The sequence below is a fragment of the Melospiza georgiana genome, chromosome 14 (genome assembly GCF_028018845.1).
Source record: "Melospiza georgiana isolate bMelGeo1 chromosome 14, bMelGeo1.pri, whole genome shotgun sequence".
In the NCBI taxonomy this organism is placed as follows: domain Eukaryota; kingdom Metazoa; phylum Chordata; class Aves; order Passeriformes; family Passerellidae; genus Melospiza; species Melospiza georgiana.
Genome location: NC_080443.1, coordinates 2180197 through 2199823, shown reverse-complemented (window position 1 = coordinate 2199823; position 19627 = coordinate 2180197). Strand labels below are relative to the sequence as shown.

The 19627-nt window shown below is 48.9% G+C and overlaps 1 protein-coding gene across 1 annotated transcript in view; it reads right to left on the bottom strand.

Moving 5' to 3' along the window:
* WTIP (WT1 interacting protein) overlaps positions 1–19627 on the bottom strand; it is an 87114-nt gene that overhangs the window by 44117 nt on the left and 23370 nt on the right. The window contains exon 2 of the mRNA XM_058033901.1: positions 13427–13528. Coding sequence (XP_057889884.1) covers positions 13427–13528 — 102 coding nt within the window. The remainder of the gene's footprint in view (positions 1–13426; positions 13529–19627) is intronic.

Below are 19627 nucleotides of genomic sequence, written 5' to 3'. Positions count from 1 at the left end.
GAGGATGAGCCCCACAGGCCTCTCCTGCCCCACAGGCCTCTCCAGCCATGTCACACAAACACAAAACCACACTGAAGCCACATCTTCACCTGTCACTCGGCTTTGCAGGACACAGGACAGGGACTGAAATGCTCTTTGCCACTTTAGTGTAAAGGGTGGGTTACTCACTGCCCTGGAATAGCCATTGTGTGGGTGAAATGCTGAAGGCCTGAGCACCCAGCACCCCAAATCAATGGTAGGAGGATACTCTGGCCCATGACCACAGGACACAACCTGTTCTTAAGTTCCCAATGTTCATGAGAAATGGACTGAGAGGCCCAAGTGTCCAGCAAATACTCAACACCATTTCCAGAGGAACCTCAACACCATTCCCTCCTCACTCCTTGCCTGCCCTGAGCCTGCAGGGATGTTTGGGACAGGCAAGGAACACAGAACCACACCTGAAGTTACTGCATTCCTGCTCTCTCCATGCTTGAAGAATACAATACTCATTAATTTGAAGCCAGGAGAGCCCTCACAAGAGGGTAGGGGCTGTTCAGGGGACAGCCCAGCACTGATCCCAGCCCAGCACCAAGAGCACAGCCCATGATCTCTGCTCCATCAGACACCAGTCCTGGGAGCTGCCACAGGGAGCCCTGATCCTGTAAAGGGAGAAGCCCTGGATGGACTGGACACTGACCCCTGGTGAGGCCCAGCAGGGTCTGCCTCAGGTTCCCTTTCACAAAGCATTTCCTGTACCTAACTCAGCACAAGTTTGCAAGTGTGGCAGTTGTCCATTTTTGCTTGTGTCAGCTCAGTGCAGGGCATCCACGTGGAGGGCTCACACTGGTAAAATAACAGGAATTTTACAAAAAAAAAAAAGTAAAATAATTCCTTACTGTTTCTGGCATGGTGTTCACAATCACAATGCAAAATTACATGGTTTTTATACAGCTACAGGGAAGAGACTCACCTGGAGCAAACCCCAGGGTTACTGTGATGGGAGCAAGCTCCTGCTGCCCAGCTCAGAGCTCCCACTGCCCTCCATGAACTCCGACTACCCTACACTGACTGAAACTGGATTTGGCCATGAGTGATGATAAATCTAGAAAGTCCCAGAAGTTTTGGTCAAAGTCAGGGTTTTCAGGAAATGAGATATTTATTGGAAGCAAGGGAGAAAAACAGCTTTCTGGCCAAGATTGAATTTACTGAGTTTCTTCCTGTTCTGTGTTTCAAGGGAGCGAGGCAGCACGGGGTAGTTGGAAACAAGAGCTCTTCATTACCTGGGTTAAAATGAACTAAAATTTTCTGAGAAGTCCAAGGAGAGGAGAAAACATCCCCTGCTGGTAAATAACTTTGACCTGTAGAAGTGAATTTACCAGAACCAAGCTGGTCAGTGTGTAACAGTAAGTTTCTAGGCAGGCAAAGCATTCAGGTCATGTCAAATACCAGGGGTTAGCAAAGCACTTTCCTTGGTGCCCAAGGCCAGCCCACTGCTGCTATAATGGGCCAATCCTCCCGAGTCCTCTCATTTAAATGAGAAGAATTTATGGTTGTTTATGTAGGCTTCACGCCAAGCCTGTTTCTCTGATAAGTTTCTCTGGTGCATTTGTGTCTCACATCCGATTTAGAGTCCTCTGAATACTGGAGACAGCATTCCTTGGATACTGAAAATAAATTAAAAACACAACATTGGGCTTGGACAGAGGAATGGGAACGCTTTTGACGTGGCCCAGGCACTCAGGGCTCTTGGGAGCAGTGCTGGGAAAGCAGGCTTTTTAAAATCTTGCATTAGTCCATTTATTTAATGATATATAATGCTCAAACTGGTCCCCCATAAACTGTAAATATGCATTATTTGAGCAAGTAATTAGTTTCAGTAGCATGCAGTAGCAGCTGTATGGTTTGGCTGCCAGACACTGCAAGTGTTTCCTCCAGCAAATGCATCTATTTGTGATATAACAATAATTACTGAAACATTTACAAAGCTTCTCCCTTCTCCAGTGCATTGGTCTCAGGATCTCCACAGAATCTCAACACATTGAAAGCAGCAGAGCATCACCCAGGGGAGGGAGGTGAGCAGGATTATGTGATCTGTCCAAGGGGATAAGGAACCCTCAGCAAGTGGAGCTAAACCCTGTCCTCTGCCTCTCTGGGCTGAGCCACCCCTTGGTGACCACCAGCCTACCAATCCTCTCAGCTAAGAATTTTTCCTCTGCTGTCTGCCAATATCCTCTGCCAGAAGAAAGCCTCAAACACAGAGTGCTGAAGTCTGCTGCAACTGCATATTTTGTGAGTGTGAAGACAAACTTTAACAAAACAAAACAAAAAAGAAATCTTTATTTTGTTTTGTACATGGCAAGATTCTTATGGGAAAGAGCTTTTCTAGACCCACAAGAAGTCCAAGCATCCTTAAGGTGAAGAGTGGCAGTGGAAACCTTTGATCTGTAAAATGAATTTGCAAGGTAAAACCCAGGCTGCTTTCTGGTGAGAACTTTAATGTATTTCCAGGCCATACAGACAACAGTCCCTGGAAATGAGCAGTTAACAAGAATTAAGGATGAGATTGGAGCCCAGCCTGGCCAGGGGCATGGCTGAGGAGCAGAGCCAGAGCTCCCCTGTCAGAGAGCATGGGGAGTGAAGGCAGAGGCAGCAAATACCAGATTTGCTATCATGCTGTGTCCTCTGCCAGGAGCTCCAGCCCTCCTTAGGCTGGGCAGAGCTGGACTGAGAGCTGCCCTGGCACGAGGGGAGAGGTCCTGTCCTGCCACTGCCACCAGGGAATGACAGCAGCAAAGCCAAGGCTAGAAACTGCAGGAAATCAGGTAACAGGAATAAGAACAGAAAACTATTCTGAAGTTTGGAAAAGCAGGTTTGCTGATGAGGAAGGACAGACTGAAGTTTCCATGGCTGCAGAGTGGTATAATCCTGACTCCTTGACATGGGGATGATGAGCTCCCAGCAGTCCTCAGACACTGGGAATTCCAGGAAAAACCAAAGATATGCATAACAAATGGGAAATTACCAGGGTACAGTAAGATTTCAAATGGTGCCAGAGGAGCTCACTATTTTCTGGAGAAAAAGATACTGACATGCAGTTAAGATCTTGACTAAAGTCATGCATTGTGCCTGTCTGAGATGGAAAACAAAAGATGTAAAATAGTAAAAAAGTTTGAATTCTTCAGTAGCAGAGCAGACACAGCAGAGCAAATGCAGGCACAAAGAAGAAAAAACACAACACATGGGGAATGGAAAACTTCCCACAAGGTGCCTCAGAGACAAAATCTGAACTTCAATCCTCCCAACACAGCAGGAGCACAATCAGGCAATGGTGTCCCACAGACCACACTTGGGTCAGTCAGGAGCAGCAATGGTGAGATCAGCTCTGGGCCAAGGAAAGGTGCAGGAGAAGATGCAGGTGATGCATGGCTTTAGGATGGGCTAAACACACAGGAGCCTGAAGGTGTTTATACACATGGACAGGTTTTGTATGAGGATAAAATGCACTGAGACACCAGGAAGGAATCCATCAGCTGGTTGGGGGCAGGAGAATGGATTCCCCAAGTGCTGAAGGACAAAACTGATTTAACTGCATGTGTGGACATGGAACTGACTTTTTGTTGAAGAACTGATGATGATCTATATTACATAAGAAATTATTTCAGAGTTTAATTTAAAGGTTTAATTTTCAGATGAGTAAAGAAGAAGGACACCACTAAAGCATTTTTTGCACTTGGCAAAATATAGAGGGACAACATAGAGAAGAAATAGCTCAACAGAACTACAGGAAACCAACCCTGTGTTTCTCCTTTAATTCATTCCTTTCTCCACTTTTTCCTTCCACCTGTTTTTTGTAACAATTAGAGATAACAGAACCTGGAAATGGGAAACAGAAACATCTGTTGACAGAGTCAGTGACTTGCCTGTGCCTGTTCTGGATTATTTGGATTTCTTCCCTTTTGAGAGACAAACACAGCAGCAGCCCAAAGGAATCTCATCCTTTGTAGAAACTGAGGTGTGTTAAAAACATTTTAAATGGGGAAGGGGAAAGTAAGAAAGGGAAAAAAAGAGTAGAAGGGAAGACTAAACACCCCAAAGATGTGGGTGAGAACACCAGAGAACACCACTGAGACCTGGACAAAAGATGTCAATAAGGAAATGGGGAAATTTGACCACATCTTGTTACTCTAGAAAACAGGTTACATTTCAGACAAAACTATGCAAAGAAGTGATTAGGTTCTCTGGAGCTTTTACAGAAACAAAAACAGAGAGTGAAACCTTGTTAAATAGATGTTAAATGTACTTTATGTGTTTTCCACCCTTGAAAGGATCACAGGTGCCATCAGTGAATGGTTCCACATCATGAGTACAAAATGTTGTGGAAGGAATACATCTATGGTCAGTCAATGAACACAGAAGAAAGTTTCCATCATGAGTTGCCAGGCAACCCCCACCCATTAAAAGCCATGTATTTCAGGCTGGAATCATTAATAGCAGAATGCAATTACAGCCCCTCAAGGAAACAAGGAGACAGAGACAAACCACCAGCCAGGTATTGATCACACGCCCTCTGATCATCAGAAATAGAGCAGCATTTCCCAGTTCCCTGTCAGCCAGGCACTGATCCCAGCACCCTCCCCTGGGGCTGAGCCTCCAGCTCTGCCACTGCTGCTGAAGGGAAGAGTGACCCTGTACCAAGACACACACTCCCCCAACCAAAACCAGCTTTAAGCACATGCATCTTCAATATCTGGGATGTCCCCATGGAAGTGGAGCAATCAGATGAGCCACCCCTAAAAAAGCAGGTTCTCTCCCAGAGCTGAACTAAATTTAAATTAGTCACAGAATCAAGAACATATCATGGCATAATATTTCCAGCATGGTCTGCAGAAGGGACCCAGCATGGAGTGCTTTATTTCCAGCCCAGCACACAGATCAGTGCCCTGCTGGGCCAGAGATGGTCCCAGGGAGCTCAGACAGCAATGCAGAGAAATACAAAATGCCTCCTAAAATGTAAAACTCAACTACATAAATTTTAAATAGCGTTTCTTGTGTCTATCCCATCTCAAACATTTTTGATGACCCTTTTCCATCCCATTGTTTTTGTTCTGAAGCCTGGGATATTATCAGACTAACCACAGAACAAGATAAAATGTTTTTCTAGCAATCAGTACCCAAAGGTACTTGGGCTCTTACATGGGCTGGTATCCAAGTTTGACTTTAAATTCACATTAAGATTATATTCCTTTGCTGAGACTCAGAGTCTTGCACAGGGGAGCCCAAAGCATGTGAAGCCAGCTGCCATCTCTGCCATCCACTGCCCCTCAGCAAGCTCCTCCCTGTGCTGAGCTCTGCCCTGGGGTGGGCTGCAGACACACTGGGAATGGCTTTGCCCATCTCTCCTGGTGGGGGTTAGATGGGGAGCGTGGGGCTGAGCACGGGCTGGAACTCACCCAGAGATGCAGAGTGACTCAGGCAGAGCTGTCTCAGTGACACCAGCGTCTGCACCAGGGCACAGACACCAAACCCAACCTCCCACCTCTGCACAGCACTCAGCTCTTCCTGGGAATCCCATCTCCAAATCCTGCCCCACACACAACAGCCCTGTTGCCAGCTCCAGTCACAGCCTGGAAACCACCAAACGCCCAGGTGGCCCCAGGCTCCATTCTCCAACAGTGGGCTGGAGCTGGAGGAGCAGGGTGTGAGCAGAGAGTCAGGAGGGATGTTCCTCCACACAGCACTGAGCCCCTCCTCAGCCTGCCCCCTGAGCACCAGATATTGATTACCCAGTGCCTCTGGCAGGATCACAGACCAAACACCCCAATGTCTCAGCCTGCTCCAGTCCAACAACATGTTGGAAAATGGCAGGAAAAGCACACAAGGACAGGAGCTACCCAGCAGCCTGGCACTGCACAGCCTGGCACTGCACAGCCCACGAGCCCCTCTCCCTCCAGGGCTCCTGTTTTCCCTGATGCCCAGCAGAGTTGCACAAAGTGGCTGCAGAAAGATGAACAGATTCTGAACCTGCACTAAGTCAGTGAAAAGTCAGCCATGAGGCACCAAGGGTGAGCCACTGACACAAGCACACACACTTGTACCACTGTGGTTATCAGCTCTAACACTGGTGGACACACACTGTAGAGCTCACTGATTTGACACAGAATTTTGTTTTATTTTATGGGAAAGTCGCATTTACAGACAGTTTAATTTGCAGCTCCAAAGCAAGCACGGGCAGTGTGCAATTTGGATACAGCGACTCATGCCAAACTTATAAATACACTGTGGGACGGAACAAATAGGGATTGAAAATGAACCTTCCACTGGGAATTTGGGTATTTTAAAAACTCACCAACTGCTGTAAATATCCACCAAAGGGACACAGCTTCCTTAAGATGTTCTGTGCCTTACTGCCACCAAGAGCAAACAAAGGTTCAACTTGGGGCAGCAAATACGCAAAAGACCAATTCCAGTGTCACAAGGAACTTCTCTGGGACATGAGCAAACTCCTATTAATAGACATCTGCACCCAGGAGCACTGAGTGGCCTCAGACAGAAGTGAACAGGCAGGTTGTGACTGTGGCCATGAACTGACTCCCCTTTCCCATCAGCTGGGGGCACGGGCTGGTTCAGCAGTGCTCCCAATACCTCAGGGTAATAATAACAATAATAACAACACTGCCACTGTGGTTGTCCCACTGGGCCTTTGGAACCAGCAGCTCTGGATCCCCTCCCAGAGACCTGGATGAGCTTGTGAAGGCTGAGCAAGGCAGCAGCACTGCCCATCATCACCTGCACTGTGACATCTTCACCAGGTGTCCCTCAGAGCTGGAGTGCTGCCTGGCCCCTGTGGGTGCTCTGGGCTGGCCAGCAGCCACCAGGTGAGAGCTGCATCCCCTTAGATGCTGCAGTTTGCTTTAAGCTTCTGGTTGGTCTTGCCATGATTTTCTGTGCCTCAAAACCCGCAGCAAAAGCTCCAAATAAAGATGAATGGCACGCTCAAGGATTTGCTTCCACAGGAGACCAGAACATGTTCCTGGTTTTATGGTGAAATACATCTCAGCTTTGAAAGTAGAGCCTTCCAACTCTTACCTCTGCAAAGCTCATTCCCTGACCAAAGCTCATTCCCTCACACCCTCTGAGTTACAAACAGCAAACTGATACTCCTCACTGTAAAGATTCCTCTTACTGTAGTTTCTGCCATCATTGCCTCTGGATTAAAATTTTCAGCCTGAAGACACTGTGGATGACTTTATGATCTGCACACTGAAGGAGCCTGGGAAATTCTCTTTTTTAATGAGTATCAACCAGAGTGCATTAATTCCTGCAACTGTTCACCTGCACTTGGATCACACAAGCAGTCTGGCATTACAGCAATTATCCTTCAAGAAATCCTATCATGCTCTGAAATACTATCAAGAGGAATTAGATGATGAGCTGTTCAGGCAGATATTTTTCAGCTCTTGTCTTCCATAAGCAAAATTTGCAACTGAACTCCTGCCAAAGCCAAGATTTCATACTTAACAGAAGGGACAGATGATGTTGTTGCTTGAATTAATATCTGTTATTTAAAATTCAGCAAAGCAATTTTACATATGACTAATATAACATATTTAAACACATCTAAGTGCTTTGCTGAATCAAGGCCTAGAAGAGATTCTGTTGCTGCCAGGGCTGAGACAGAATCTGCATTTAAAAACCATCCTAACAAGCTTCAGTTGTTTCTTCTAAGATTGTGAATAAAGATCTACATTGAAACAATTGATCTCAGGAAATCAGATCACTTTGGCTTCTACCTTACCTGAAGAGAATTCTTTGACCTCTGAATAAAAACTGTCTGAGGAGCATGGCTTTAGGCAGAATGCTGTAGGAGTTCACAGAGATTTAGCAAAAATCTCCTGACAGAGCAAGGATCTGAGATGCTGAACTTGCTCAGTTGCAGGAGCAAGGCTCAGGCATCCAGCACCCATTGAACACAATGAGAGGCAGAAAAGCAGCACATGAAACATGTCCAATAAGTCATCTACTCCTCCTTTCCATTTTAATTCTAATCTCAGCTTACTGGGGAAATCTCCTTTTGTGAGGAATTCTGTACAAGTCTGAATCAATAAATTACTGAGGGTTGTTTCCAACATTGCCAGAATCTCAGAAGACAATTAAGAGATTTACCATCTGAGACATTTTACCAAAAGGTCTAGAGGGGACAGAAGTCTCCTGTTTATTTACTGCGTACCTGAAATACTTTCTCATCTTTCCACATCCATGTTCTCAAAGAGGGAACCACCCTCACTGCAGGAGACCCAAAAACCCCAGTCCATCCTTACACCTCTACACTGGTGAGGCTGGAGCCCCCACTGATGTGCCCATGGCTGAGAGGCTGGTTTTGGGTTTCCTCTTAATTACAAGCAACACAGACCCCCAGCAATGATGTGATAAACAATGGAGGCCATGCCTTAGATTTTAGCTTTTATATTTTTCACATTCTGTGCTGCTTTAGTGTGTGGGTCTGAGCTTCATATGAGGGGATGGTGAGCTCGGTGCACAGAGCAAAGACAAAACAATTCCTGCTCCAGCTGGGCACCAAGGACAAATGATCCAAATCTCAGCCCAAGAGCACAAACACCGTGGGCTGGAGAGAGAAAAACAAGCAGGATGGGACTGGAATTGGACAATGAACTGCAAGATGCAAATGGAGCAGAACTGATCACAGCGAGGGACCCCGTGCCCGGCTGTGCATTTTGGGGCCATTTTGGTTCATCTGGATGCAGCCCTGGCTGGGCTCTTGGGCTGCCCAAGGTGCATCCATTGAGGCCTTTAATAAATCCCTGCTTTATTCTTTAGCTCTGTCCAGCCTCTGTTCCAGGGCAGCCTCTCAGGGCATCAGTTTGAGTGGGAAAGGGCTCTGGGAGCTCCTGGGAAGGCTCAGGAGGGTCTGGCCTGGCACACGCTGCCCTCTTCGACCAGGACACCCCAACAGATGGCACCTGGCACTGGAACTAAAGATAAACCCAAAGAAGTGCCTAAGAAAGGGCTCTGACTCAGGCAGAATTTCCACTTCTCTGCACAACTGCACTTGTCTTTGCTGAGTTGAAAACATTCCCTGCCAAGTGATGAAATGGGGCCTTGGAGGCTCCATCATTCATTATCACATTTCAGCCTGAGTGGTCTCCAAACCACAACTTTTCCCAAGGGTTTGAAATATTATTTTATTTATTTTTTAATTGGAGCTGGTTAAGTATTGAGCCCTTATCTAAATCAGATATCTTCAGGTGCAGAATTATTTGTCATTGGTTATTGCTTTTTATTTTCTACAAACATTCAGTTGAAAGTAAAACAAAAAACTGCTGGAGATGACCTCAGATCATTCTTGTTACTTGAGGGAAAAAAAGACAGACTAAAAAAAAGGACAGACAGGCAATCTTGTGCTTGTGTTCTCACATTTCTAATTTGTGTTGCGATGGCACAGCCAGGTTGAGGTGCTGGGGGGCTCTGTGAGAAGCTGCCAGAAGCTTCCCCTGTGTCCAGCAGAGCCAATCCCAGAGGCTCCAGGACAGACCCGGCCCTGGCCCAGGCTGGGCCCCTCAGTGACAGCAGCAGCACCTCTGGGGACACTTGGGAAGGGGAGGAAATGCCCTGGAGATGCAGCTGGTGAGAGCAGGGAGGGTGTGTGAGAGGAGCAGCTCTGCAGAGCCCAGGACAGGGCAGGAGGGGCAGGAGCTGCTCCAGGGGCTGGAGCTGAGACCCCCGAGCCCGGGGGCAGCCAGGGAGAGGCAGCTGAGACCCCCAGCCCTGGGCTCAGCAGGGACCTGAGATCATCCCCTGGAGCCCTGGGGAACAGCAGGGACCTGAGATCATCCCCTGCTGAACAGCATGGAGCAGAGATCATCCCCTGCAGAACAGCATGGAGCAGAGATCATCCCCTGCAGCCCTGGGGAACAGCATGGAGCAGAGATCATCCCCTGCAGAACAGCAGGGACCTGAGATCATCCCCTGCAGCCCTGGGCACCCCATGGATCACAGATCTCTCCGCAGGCCCCACACAGAATCAGGAGGTGCCTGCAGGAGGCTCTGACCCCGGGAACCCCACACTGGAGCAGCTCCTGGCAGCACCTGGGGAGAGGAGCCCAAGCTGGAACAGCTCTGCTGGCAGGAGCTGTGAGCCCACAGGAGAGCTGGGCTGGAGCAGCTCCTGAAGGACCAGGCTGGAGCAGCTCCTGAAGGACCAGGCTGGAGCAGCTCCTGAAGGACCAGGCTGGAGCAGCTCCTGAAGGACTGGCTGCACCCATGGAAGCTCTCAGGCTGCAGAAGCTCAAGGAGCTCACTGTCCCCTGTGGGAGGGACCCCACACTGCAGCACAGGAAGATGTGAGGAGCCCTTGCCCTGAGGAGGGAGGAGCAGCAGAGACAGCCTGGGATGAGCTGAGCACAGCCCCCATTCCCCATCCCCCGGCACCACTCAGGGCACAGTGGAGAAAGCTGGGAGTAAAGTTAAACCCAGGGAGAAAGGAGGGCTGAGGAGAAGCTGGTTTAAGATTTAGTTTTTATTTGCCATTATCCTACTTTGATTTGGTTGTTAATAGATTTTTGGAGCTCTCCCTGCCCTTATCCTGACTCACTGCCTTTCCTTATCTCTCCTCTCCCCATCCAGCTGAGGAGGGCAGGGACAGGGTGGCTTTGGTGGGCACCTGGAGCCCAGCCAGGGCCAACCACCACATAAACACACACAGAACTACAGCATGGACACAGGTTCAGGCAGAGAGAACCCATGGGCTTCTCTACTCTGCTGTCAAAGGCTCAGAAGGAGCAGCAGTGGGTGCTGTGACCCCTCACCAAAAAAAGATCATTAATGACCACCCAATTACCTAAAGCTTGGCTCAACTTAAAACATTCTCCAAAGGGACATTTGGTCTTAATTTGAAAACAAAAAAGAATAGAGAATCTGCCACTTCTCTTGCTGTTTTGTTCCAGCAGTTAATCATCCTCATTGCAGAAAAACTGTCTTTGATTTCCTATTTGAATTGTGTAATTTCAGCCTCCAGGAAAGATTTTTCTTGTGTTTGTCTTGTACATATGAGACAACTTTCTAATGCTGTTTTATGGTTCATGCCCTTACAAGCTCCAGCCACATGACCCTCCCACAATTTCAGATACCCAAAATACACTGAGCTCTCATGATTAGCTTTCCTCCAGTCTTTGATCATCTATTTCAGTTCTTCTGGGCCCTCTCTGGTTACTCTCACCCATCCAAAGGTGGGCACCAAACCTACAGCTCAGGATTCTCACACAGGTCCCAGCAATGTCACCAAATGAACTCCCTGGTCATGAAGTGCAGTCCTGTGACAAGTCTCCATTTGGTTTTGCCCCTGAGCCCCTGCAAAGCCCTTTCAGCCCCATTCTCAGGGTGCAGGTCTCACTGACAGGACCTGCACACCCTGCTCCCAGGTCTGGCTCTACAGGCACTGTACAGAACCACTCTGGGCTTTCCATGGCTTGCACAGCCCAAAACACAGTGAGAAATGAAAGAGTTAATGCAGCACCCTGCTCCCAGCTGGCTCATGGTGATCCCAGCTCAGAGCTGAGAGGAAAAGCTCTGCTCTGGACTCCCCCTTGAGCTGAGATCTGCTCAGGTGTTTCAGCTGCCTGAGCCCCTCTCCAGTGCCCAAACTCTCCCTGCCAAAGGGGCTGTACCAGAGGCTGCACTCATTCCATCCAAGCCCTTCCACTGGTGAACTGTCCTGGTGGGGCCTCCAGCCCAGAGCAGCACAGTGAGAGGCTCAAAGAGAACCTGGAGCATCTCCTGTGCTGGGCTGACTCACGGGAAGCGCCTGAATCACCAAATTCCAGGGAGCCAGGGGTGGGGCAGGCAATGCCTCAGGTGGACATGTCTCAAGCTGCCCCGTGGTAGGTGAGCACTGGCCACACACACCTCTCCACAACAGTCAGAACAGCTTGTTATGTGCTTAAATAATTGAGTTGTGTTTGTATTTTGCTGTTAAAATACACTTCTTGTCCCTTACACATTTTTGTCAGGAACAGTGACCTGCACACAGAACCCCATGGTGGCAAACATGCAGTCTGAGTACTTAAAACCAACATTTCTGCCCCAGAGAGGAAGCTGGAATTCACCCATGCAATTAGGTTAGGTTAATGCTGTGGACAGACATTATCTGATATCCTATTTTGTAATCCTCTGCTAAGCAGGATGCTGCTCATTTTGGGAGCCAGGAAAACAGCTAACTCACTGTCAGACCTGAGCAAAGTCATCAGCAATCCCTGAGGGGCTGAGATGAGTTCAGCCCTGCAGCTGGTAATGGTCCAGGGTCATTTAGAAAAGTCACTAAAATCTACGTTCAGGTTGAAGGTTGCTTTAAACCAATATTTATCAGTACAAATCTCAGGAGAAAAGAAAACACTGCTCCTGTCAGAAGTGAACTTTACAATGTTCTTCTGATTATCAACTGATTTGGTTCTATGCCAATAATATTTTACCATTTTTCTAATCCTTAATTAATCCTTTTTAGAAACAATCTGTGTTCAGCACATTCTGCTCAGAATAAATCTTTTACTGTGTATCTGTATCATAACAAGATCGTCAATATCCAGGCAAATATTTTCGTATATAAAGAACCTCACTAGATGAGTGCATAAAACAAGAAGAATCACCTGATTCCTGAAAATTGAGCTCTCACACTTCCCTTGAGCTTGGTGGGAATTTGTGAGCTCTCAGCAGCTGCAGACAAGACACTGAGGAAGTCTCCAACTTAAGTTCACAATGCCTGATTTAAGGCACACTTCTGAAAATGCTGCCCTGAATTTTCCATTTCCCCTGGCAAAGCCAGGATTTCCCCAAATCAAACACAGAAACATCTCTTTCAGATTAAAAGGGAAACCTAAAAAGGTCCTGAGAACAGCAAGGAGGAAACTGTGATCTATCATCTAGTTTTCCCCCACAAAAATAAAATCATGTAATAGCATAAGACATTTCAACACACAGATTCTATTTGTTCATGTCACATTCAACCACAAGTGAACAATTTTTTAGCACAGTGCCTACACTGAAAATGACAAATACACATGCCTGACTAGACTTGCATTTGCAAATAGAAAGTGACAAAAATATGGTTTTGGCCAAACAAAATTACCTTTTTTTTTCTATAAAAATGATACATGCACATTACAGTTCCATAAACACAAGTGATTTAAAGCACATAGTGCTTCTAACAGCCAGGTTGAAGCCATTTTGTAAATGCAGCCCTTCAAACAACCAAACACTACTTTTCTGGGCTGCTGCTTAGAAAAACACCACTGAGCACTTACAGATGGCAAATAAAAACCAACTTTAGAAGCTGGAGCCTGGTGTGGGAATTGTGCCTGGGGAAGCAGGCAGGATGAGGTCTCACTTTTGGCTCTACAGGAAGGCACAGAAGAGGGGCACAGCAGATGTCACTTACCACAGGAGCAGCAGGTGAAGCAGTTGGTATGATAGAGGTTGCCCATTGCTTGGCAAGCCTGGCTCGCTCCATACACACCTTTTCCACATTTTATACAAATACCTACAAAGCAGAAAGAGAATCAGAGTTAAAATCCTCCACAGCTCCTAAGAGCAGCTCCAGGCTGTTGATTCACAACACTCAGGAGACCCCCACCATTGATACCCTGAATCAATGAGCTCCTCACCCTGAATAGATTCAAGTGCCCAAGAGAGCAGCAGGCGGCTGCAGGGAAACAAATGCATGGAAATCAACCCAAAATGAAGGGGGGGCCAAGCCTCTGCTGGTGTTTCAATTCAGGGAGACTGAGGCTGGCTGCAGACAGAAACCCAGAGGGGGCAGGTGCAGCCAGAAAGGACGGAGAAATCCACACATTCTCTGCAAACAACTCTGCCAGCCCACGAAATAATTCAGTGAGACCTTCACAACAAAGTGCTCCTCCCCACGACATTCAACAACCACTGATAAAACAACAATTCAGTCCAAGCCCAGAGGATTTCTCCTTGGCCCTCTCCACAAACACAACACCAAGCACAGCAGTGAAAGCCACTGGGAGAATTGAACTGTCAGTCACATCTAGGAATTGTTTCATTCCCTGTGAGCAGAGGATGTAACCTCATCAGCACACCCTGGCACCTGACACCCCAGCAGCAAAGCCTCTGCCTTCCTTCTGGCCCCAGGGCAGAAATCCAGGCTGTGCTGCAGTGGGCTCAGAAATTCACCTTTAGTGCCCACCCCTGCTCCTGGGGGATGCCAGGGATGCTTCCATGGAGTCCTCAGGAGGCCAAAGCACCAGGAGCCAGAGGTCAGCTCTACACATGGCCAACTCACAGGGAAGGTCATGATTTCAGTCAGCTTTGCAAAGGAGGGGGTTGGGGAATATTTAAAGCTATTTCCTCAATGGTTTTGGGTTTTTGTTTTTGAGAGTCTTTTGCCTGTGCATTTATTCCTACCTATGCATAACCCCTCTAAATTCAAACCAAGGAAGGGAATTATTCAAGGATCACTTTGGTTTTGTATCCATTTGAAGAAGAACTTAAACTCTGGGGAATCCATGTCCTCCTGTCACACAACTGAGACTACAGAGATGTCCACAGGTCTCTATTCAATCCTAGCAGGATAGTCCCTCAAGACAAGGCTGGTGATATTTTTTAAATACTGCAGTAGAAAATAAGAACAAAGATTTTTTTTGCTTCAAACAACTCTAAAGAAACTGCTGTGTTGTTCTATTTCTACAAGTGCCAGCACAAGCTTGGCATTAATTATTGGCACCCACAAAACTGCAAATACACCTAAGAACCTAGGAACTGCAGAACTACAGAACCAGGCTTTTATCTTCCAGAATTCTCCCCTGCTGGGCACATATTGTGTAAGTACATGAAAATAAAAATGCAAGTTCTGTGAGGGATGATCAGCATATCATGAACAGGCATCCCTCTCTTCTCCTGGGAGACATCCTTCCATGAACTTCTGCAGGCTGAGAGCTTCCACAGGCTGCAGCCCTTCAGGAGCTGCTCCAGCCTGGTCCTTCCCATGGGTGCAGTCAGTCCTTCAGGAGCTGCTCCAGCCTGGTCCTTCAGGAGCTGCTCCAGCCTGGTCCTTCAGGAGCTGCTCCAGCCTGGTCCCTTCCATGGGTGCAGTCAGTCCTTCAGGAGCTGCTCCAGCCTGGTCCTTCAGGAGCTGCTCCAGCCTGGTCCCTCAGGAGCTGCTCCAGCCCAGCTCTCCTGTGGGCTCACAGCTCCTGCCAGCAGAGCTGTTCCAGCTTGGGCTCCTCTCCCCACAGGTGCTGCCAGGAGCTGCTCCAGTGTGGGGTTCCCGGGGTCAGAGCCTCCTGCAGGCACCTCCTGATTCTGTGTGGGGCCTGCAGGGAGATCTGAGATCCATGGGGTGCCCAGGGCTGCAGGGGATGATCTCTGCTCCATGCTGTTCCCCAGGGCTGCAGGGGATGATCTCTGCTCCATGCTGTTCTGCAGGGGATGATCTCTGCTCCATGCTGTTCTGCAGGGGATGATCTCTGCTCCATGCTGTTCTGCAGGGGATGATCTCTGCTCCATGCTGTTCTGCAGGGGATGATCTCTGCTCCATGCTGTTCCCCAGGGGATGATCTCTGCTCCATGCTGTTCTGCAGGGGATGATCTCAGGTCCCTGCTGTTCCCCAGGGCTCCAGGGGATGATCTCAGGTCCCTGCTGAGCCCAGGGCTGGGGGTCTCAGCTGCCTCTCCCTGGCTGCCCCCGGGCTCGGGGGTCTCAGCTCCAGCCCCTGGAGCAGCTCCTGCCCCTCCTGCCCTGCCCTGGGCTCTGCAGAGCTGCTCCTCTCACACACCCTCCCTGCTCTCACCAGCTGCAGCTCCAGGGCATTTCCTCCCCTTCCCAAGTGTCCCCAGAGGTGCTGCTGCTGTCACTGAGGGGCCCAGCCTGGGCCAGGGCCGGGTCTGTCCTGGAGCCTCTGGAATTGGCTCTGCTGGACACAGGGGAAGCTTCTGGCAGCTTCTCACAGAGCCCCCCAGCACCTCAACCTGGCTGTGCCAGCCCAGTGCAAGACACCCTTTCCAAAACTGAACTGCTTCAACAGTTCAGCAACATCAACACAGCCATCAGTGTGAGCTGTGGAGTGGGATCAGTTTAATTGGGATACTGGCAAGTTTAAAAAAAGCAGTTTTCCTGTTCTACAAATTCCAATACTGAAATGGAAAGACCATTCATTAAATCACAGGGTTTATTGGTGTTTATACCTTTAATTCCCTCATTTCATGCCTTGAAGGGAGATTAGTTTTCATTTATCTAGCTCAACATTCTGGCACAATGTTGCTATTTTAGACTATTTGTCAAATGAAATTAAAAAATTCAAAATTCAATAAATCCATTAATATTTTCTTAAATTGTAAAATTTATCTCAGAATTTACAGAAACAAAAACTATAACTTTAAGATTAACAGCTACCCAAGCTAAACCCAGTGAGACAAACTAGCTGCCATCCAGATCCATCAGTTTATTGCAAACTTCTTAAGAAAATGCCAGTCTTTGGGTAAGCTCAGCCCTGACACAAGAAATGGAAATTTCAGAACATTTGTTGCTTACCCAAAGCTGCCAAGTCTATTCATTTATTTGTAACCAAATGTTATGGACAACATTCTCTATTTGCCATGAGTTAAAGGTTAACTGATCAGAGATGGGTACTGTGGACACTGTGCCTGGCAGAGGTGTCCTGTGAGCCAGCAGCTGCAGGAATTCCTCACTCTGGGCAGCAGCAGAGAGCCCAGAAGTGAGGAATGGGCTCTCTATCCCAGCACATCCCAGCCCAGGCCCTGCTCTCTGCTCCAGCACATCCCAGGCTGTGCAGGGACTGGCCCAGGAGGGGCTGCACAGCCCCAGCACATCCCAGGCTCTGCAGGGACTGGCCCAGGAGGGGCTGCACAGCCCCAGCACATCCCAGGCCCTGCAGGGACTGGCCCAGGAGGGGCTGCACAGCCCCAGCACATCCCAGGCCCTGCAGGACCTGTCCAGGAGGGGCTGCACAGCCCCAGCACATCCCAGGCCCTGCAGGGACTGGCCCAGGAGGGGCTGCACAGCCCCAGGGTCACAGCTGGGCCAAGCTGGTGCCACCTCAGCACCACACCCTGCTCCAAGTCTTGGTTCACTCTTGGCTGTGGGGACAGGGGAAGCCCCTTCAGAGCCCCCAGCTCCCTGGGCACTCCTTGCCTATCTTTGGGGCCAGCCCTGGCAGCTGTTGATGATGTGGCTGCCTGGCAGGTTATACCAACCCAACCATGTTTTCCCATCTAAGCTTAAAGCTTTTCAAAGCAGAGCAGGAACCCACAGTCTGTAACTGTGGCAATTCTGTCTCTGGGCCCTTGTGCACAAATCTACTACAGTCCAAACTGCTTTGATAAATGCAGTTATTACCTCATTTCTCTGACATTGCTGCACTGAGCCATCAGAAGCAAGAGAAGGATTTATTGTGGATGCTAAACTCGCACTGGCCTCCCCAAGCAAGTGATTAGTTAGGAGCAGCTGTCAGTTTGTTAACTTGTTTTCTCCAAGAGAGCAGTCATTAACTCCAGGAAGGAATGACCACAGAGATGATTAGCATACTAAAAAAGTGCATGTAAAATTCCAAAAGGGTATTTTGGAAAATATATATGCAGCTGCAGTGTGAGTTTAGTGTGAGCTCATGGCTGCCAAGGAGAAGCCCTGATTACATGGCTGCTCAGCTCTGCTTTTCCACCAGTCCCAGCCCAGACTGCACACTGTGGGCTTGTGAAGCCCTGACATAACAGCTACATCACTTTTCCCCCTCCCCAGATTCAATTCCAAGGCTTGTTAAACCACCTTATGAAGAATGTTCTGTTGCAGAGCAACCATGTCTGGTTTCTGACACTTCCCTTGACATGACTTCAGAGCAACTTCTGCCCTTATACAATTCCTTGCCCCTCCTGACAGCTCAATTCTGAGCAGTCAGCTGTACCCAGATCTTCAACACAGCAGCTGCTTTGTTTCTGCCCAGGTCATCAGCTCTCCTACAGGTCTGGTGTCTCTACCCAGGAAAATGCATTGCAAGGTGCTGCATTTACTCAAAGTTGCCATGAAGGTTGGCTGAGGCAGGAGCAGAGTCCCAGCAGCCTGGCTGGGGTGGAGAGACGTTCACACCCTCACAGAGCACTGAACCAGAGAACAGAGACTGAACAAACACTCTGTGGGGCACAGCAAAGGACCACCAACAAAATGGTACTGGGAAGAGAAGGAGCTCTCAGAGCCTCCCTGCTGCACTCCAGCACATGGCCAGGGCTCCCCACATCTTCAACCATGCACTTGGCTGAGCTGGAGCACATAACATCACCTCTGGACAGGGGGCAGGCAAGCCTGCAGCCCTGCATGGCAGCACAGGCACAGCTCCTGGGAGCTCACCCAGCACAGCAGATCACACTGGCACCTTCTGGTGTGCTCAGGGACCTGAGACCAAATGCAATGCTTTAGAATTACAAAGGTATCAGCAACAACCTATTTTTCAGCCTGCTGGTACTTGTAAGAGTTCCGTGCAGCAGCCTGTGAATTCCAAGAACTTCAGTTTGAGACCTGTACATCAGATCTGCTAATGCTCTTTTGGCCATGCCAGCACAGGCTGCTACTTTATACAGACTTCACCAGGCAGACAGAATTAGGGAAAAAAACTGATAAATGCCATTAACCACCTTTGATCTCAGACACAGGTGGAATTCAGCCTGTGCCTGAAGCCATCCTTTTATAACCTGAAAGGTTTAGCACAAATGCAAGAGAAGTGGCACCACGTGGCCCCTGAGCTGCAGCAGGCAGCAGCTGTGGGAGCTGGGAGCATGCACAGCCTGAGCCCCAGAGCCCAGGGATGAGCTGCAGCCTCACTGCTCTGCAGCCCCACCATATCTCAGGATCACTGCTACATGCTGCCTACAGCAGGAAACAACCAAGCCCTGTCATCAAGAGTTATGGTAAAGCTAAAATTAACAACTAACACATGGCACAGATGACTCCCTCCCTGCCTCTGCAGTTCTGGGAAAAGGGTGGATGAGCATCATGCTGGGCCACTGCAAAATCCCCTTTTCTTCTCTCAGACAGGAAAACCATCTCTACACAAGCCCCACACAAGATTCTGCACACCTGCAGCCCATCCATGGCACAGGGGCAGGGAGATGGACACCCACTGCCATGGAGCAGGGAGAACAAACAAGGAGGGAAGCCTCAGCTGCAAACCAGAAGCCGAAGTGCAGCAAGAGCTGCAAGAGCAGAGGGCTGTGAGGGGCTGTGTCAGACACCTGCAGGTGCCAGGGGAGATGCTCCCAGCCTGTGATCCCACACAGGTGCTGCTCTCCTGTGAGATGGGCCCTGCTGATGAGCCAGGTGAGCAGGGCAGCCCCAGAGCTGCCCCAGCCCAGGCAGTTCTGCCCCTGCTGCTGCAGCACCTGCTGAGCTCCGGGGCAGCTTGGATCCAAGAGGTGACTTCAGGGGAGAAAAATGCTCCTTTCCTTCCAAGAACCACGGGAGGAGGGATCTTCCAACACACACGTCACCCCCAGGCAGGCACAGGGAGGAGACACGAGGCACCTGCAGGGGCAGAGCCGGGGAGGAGCCAGGGAACCTGCCCAGCCTCCAAACGTGGACAGCTCTCACTGCAGGGCTTTCATCTGCTGC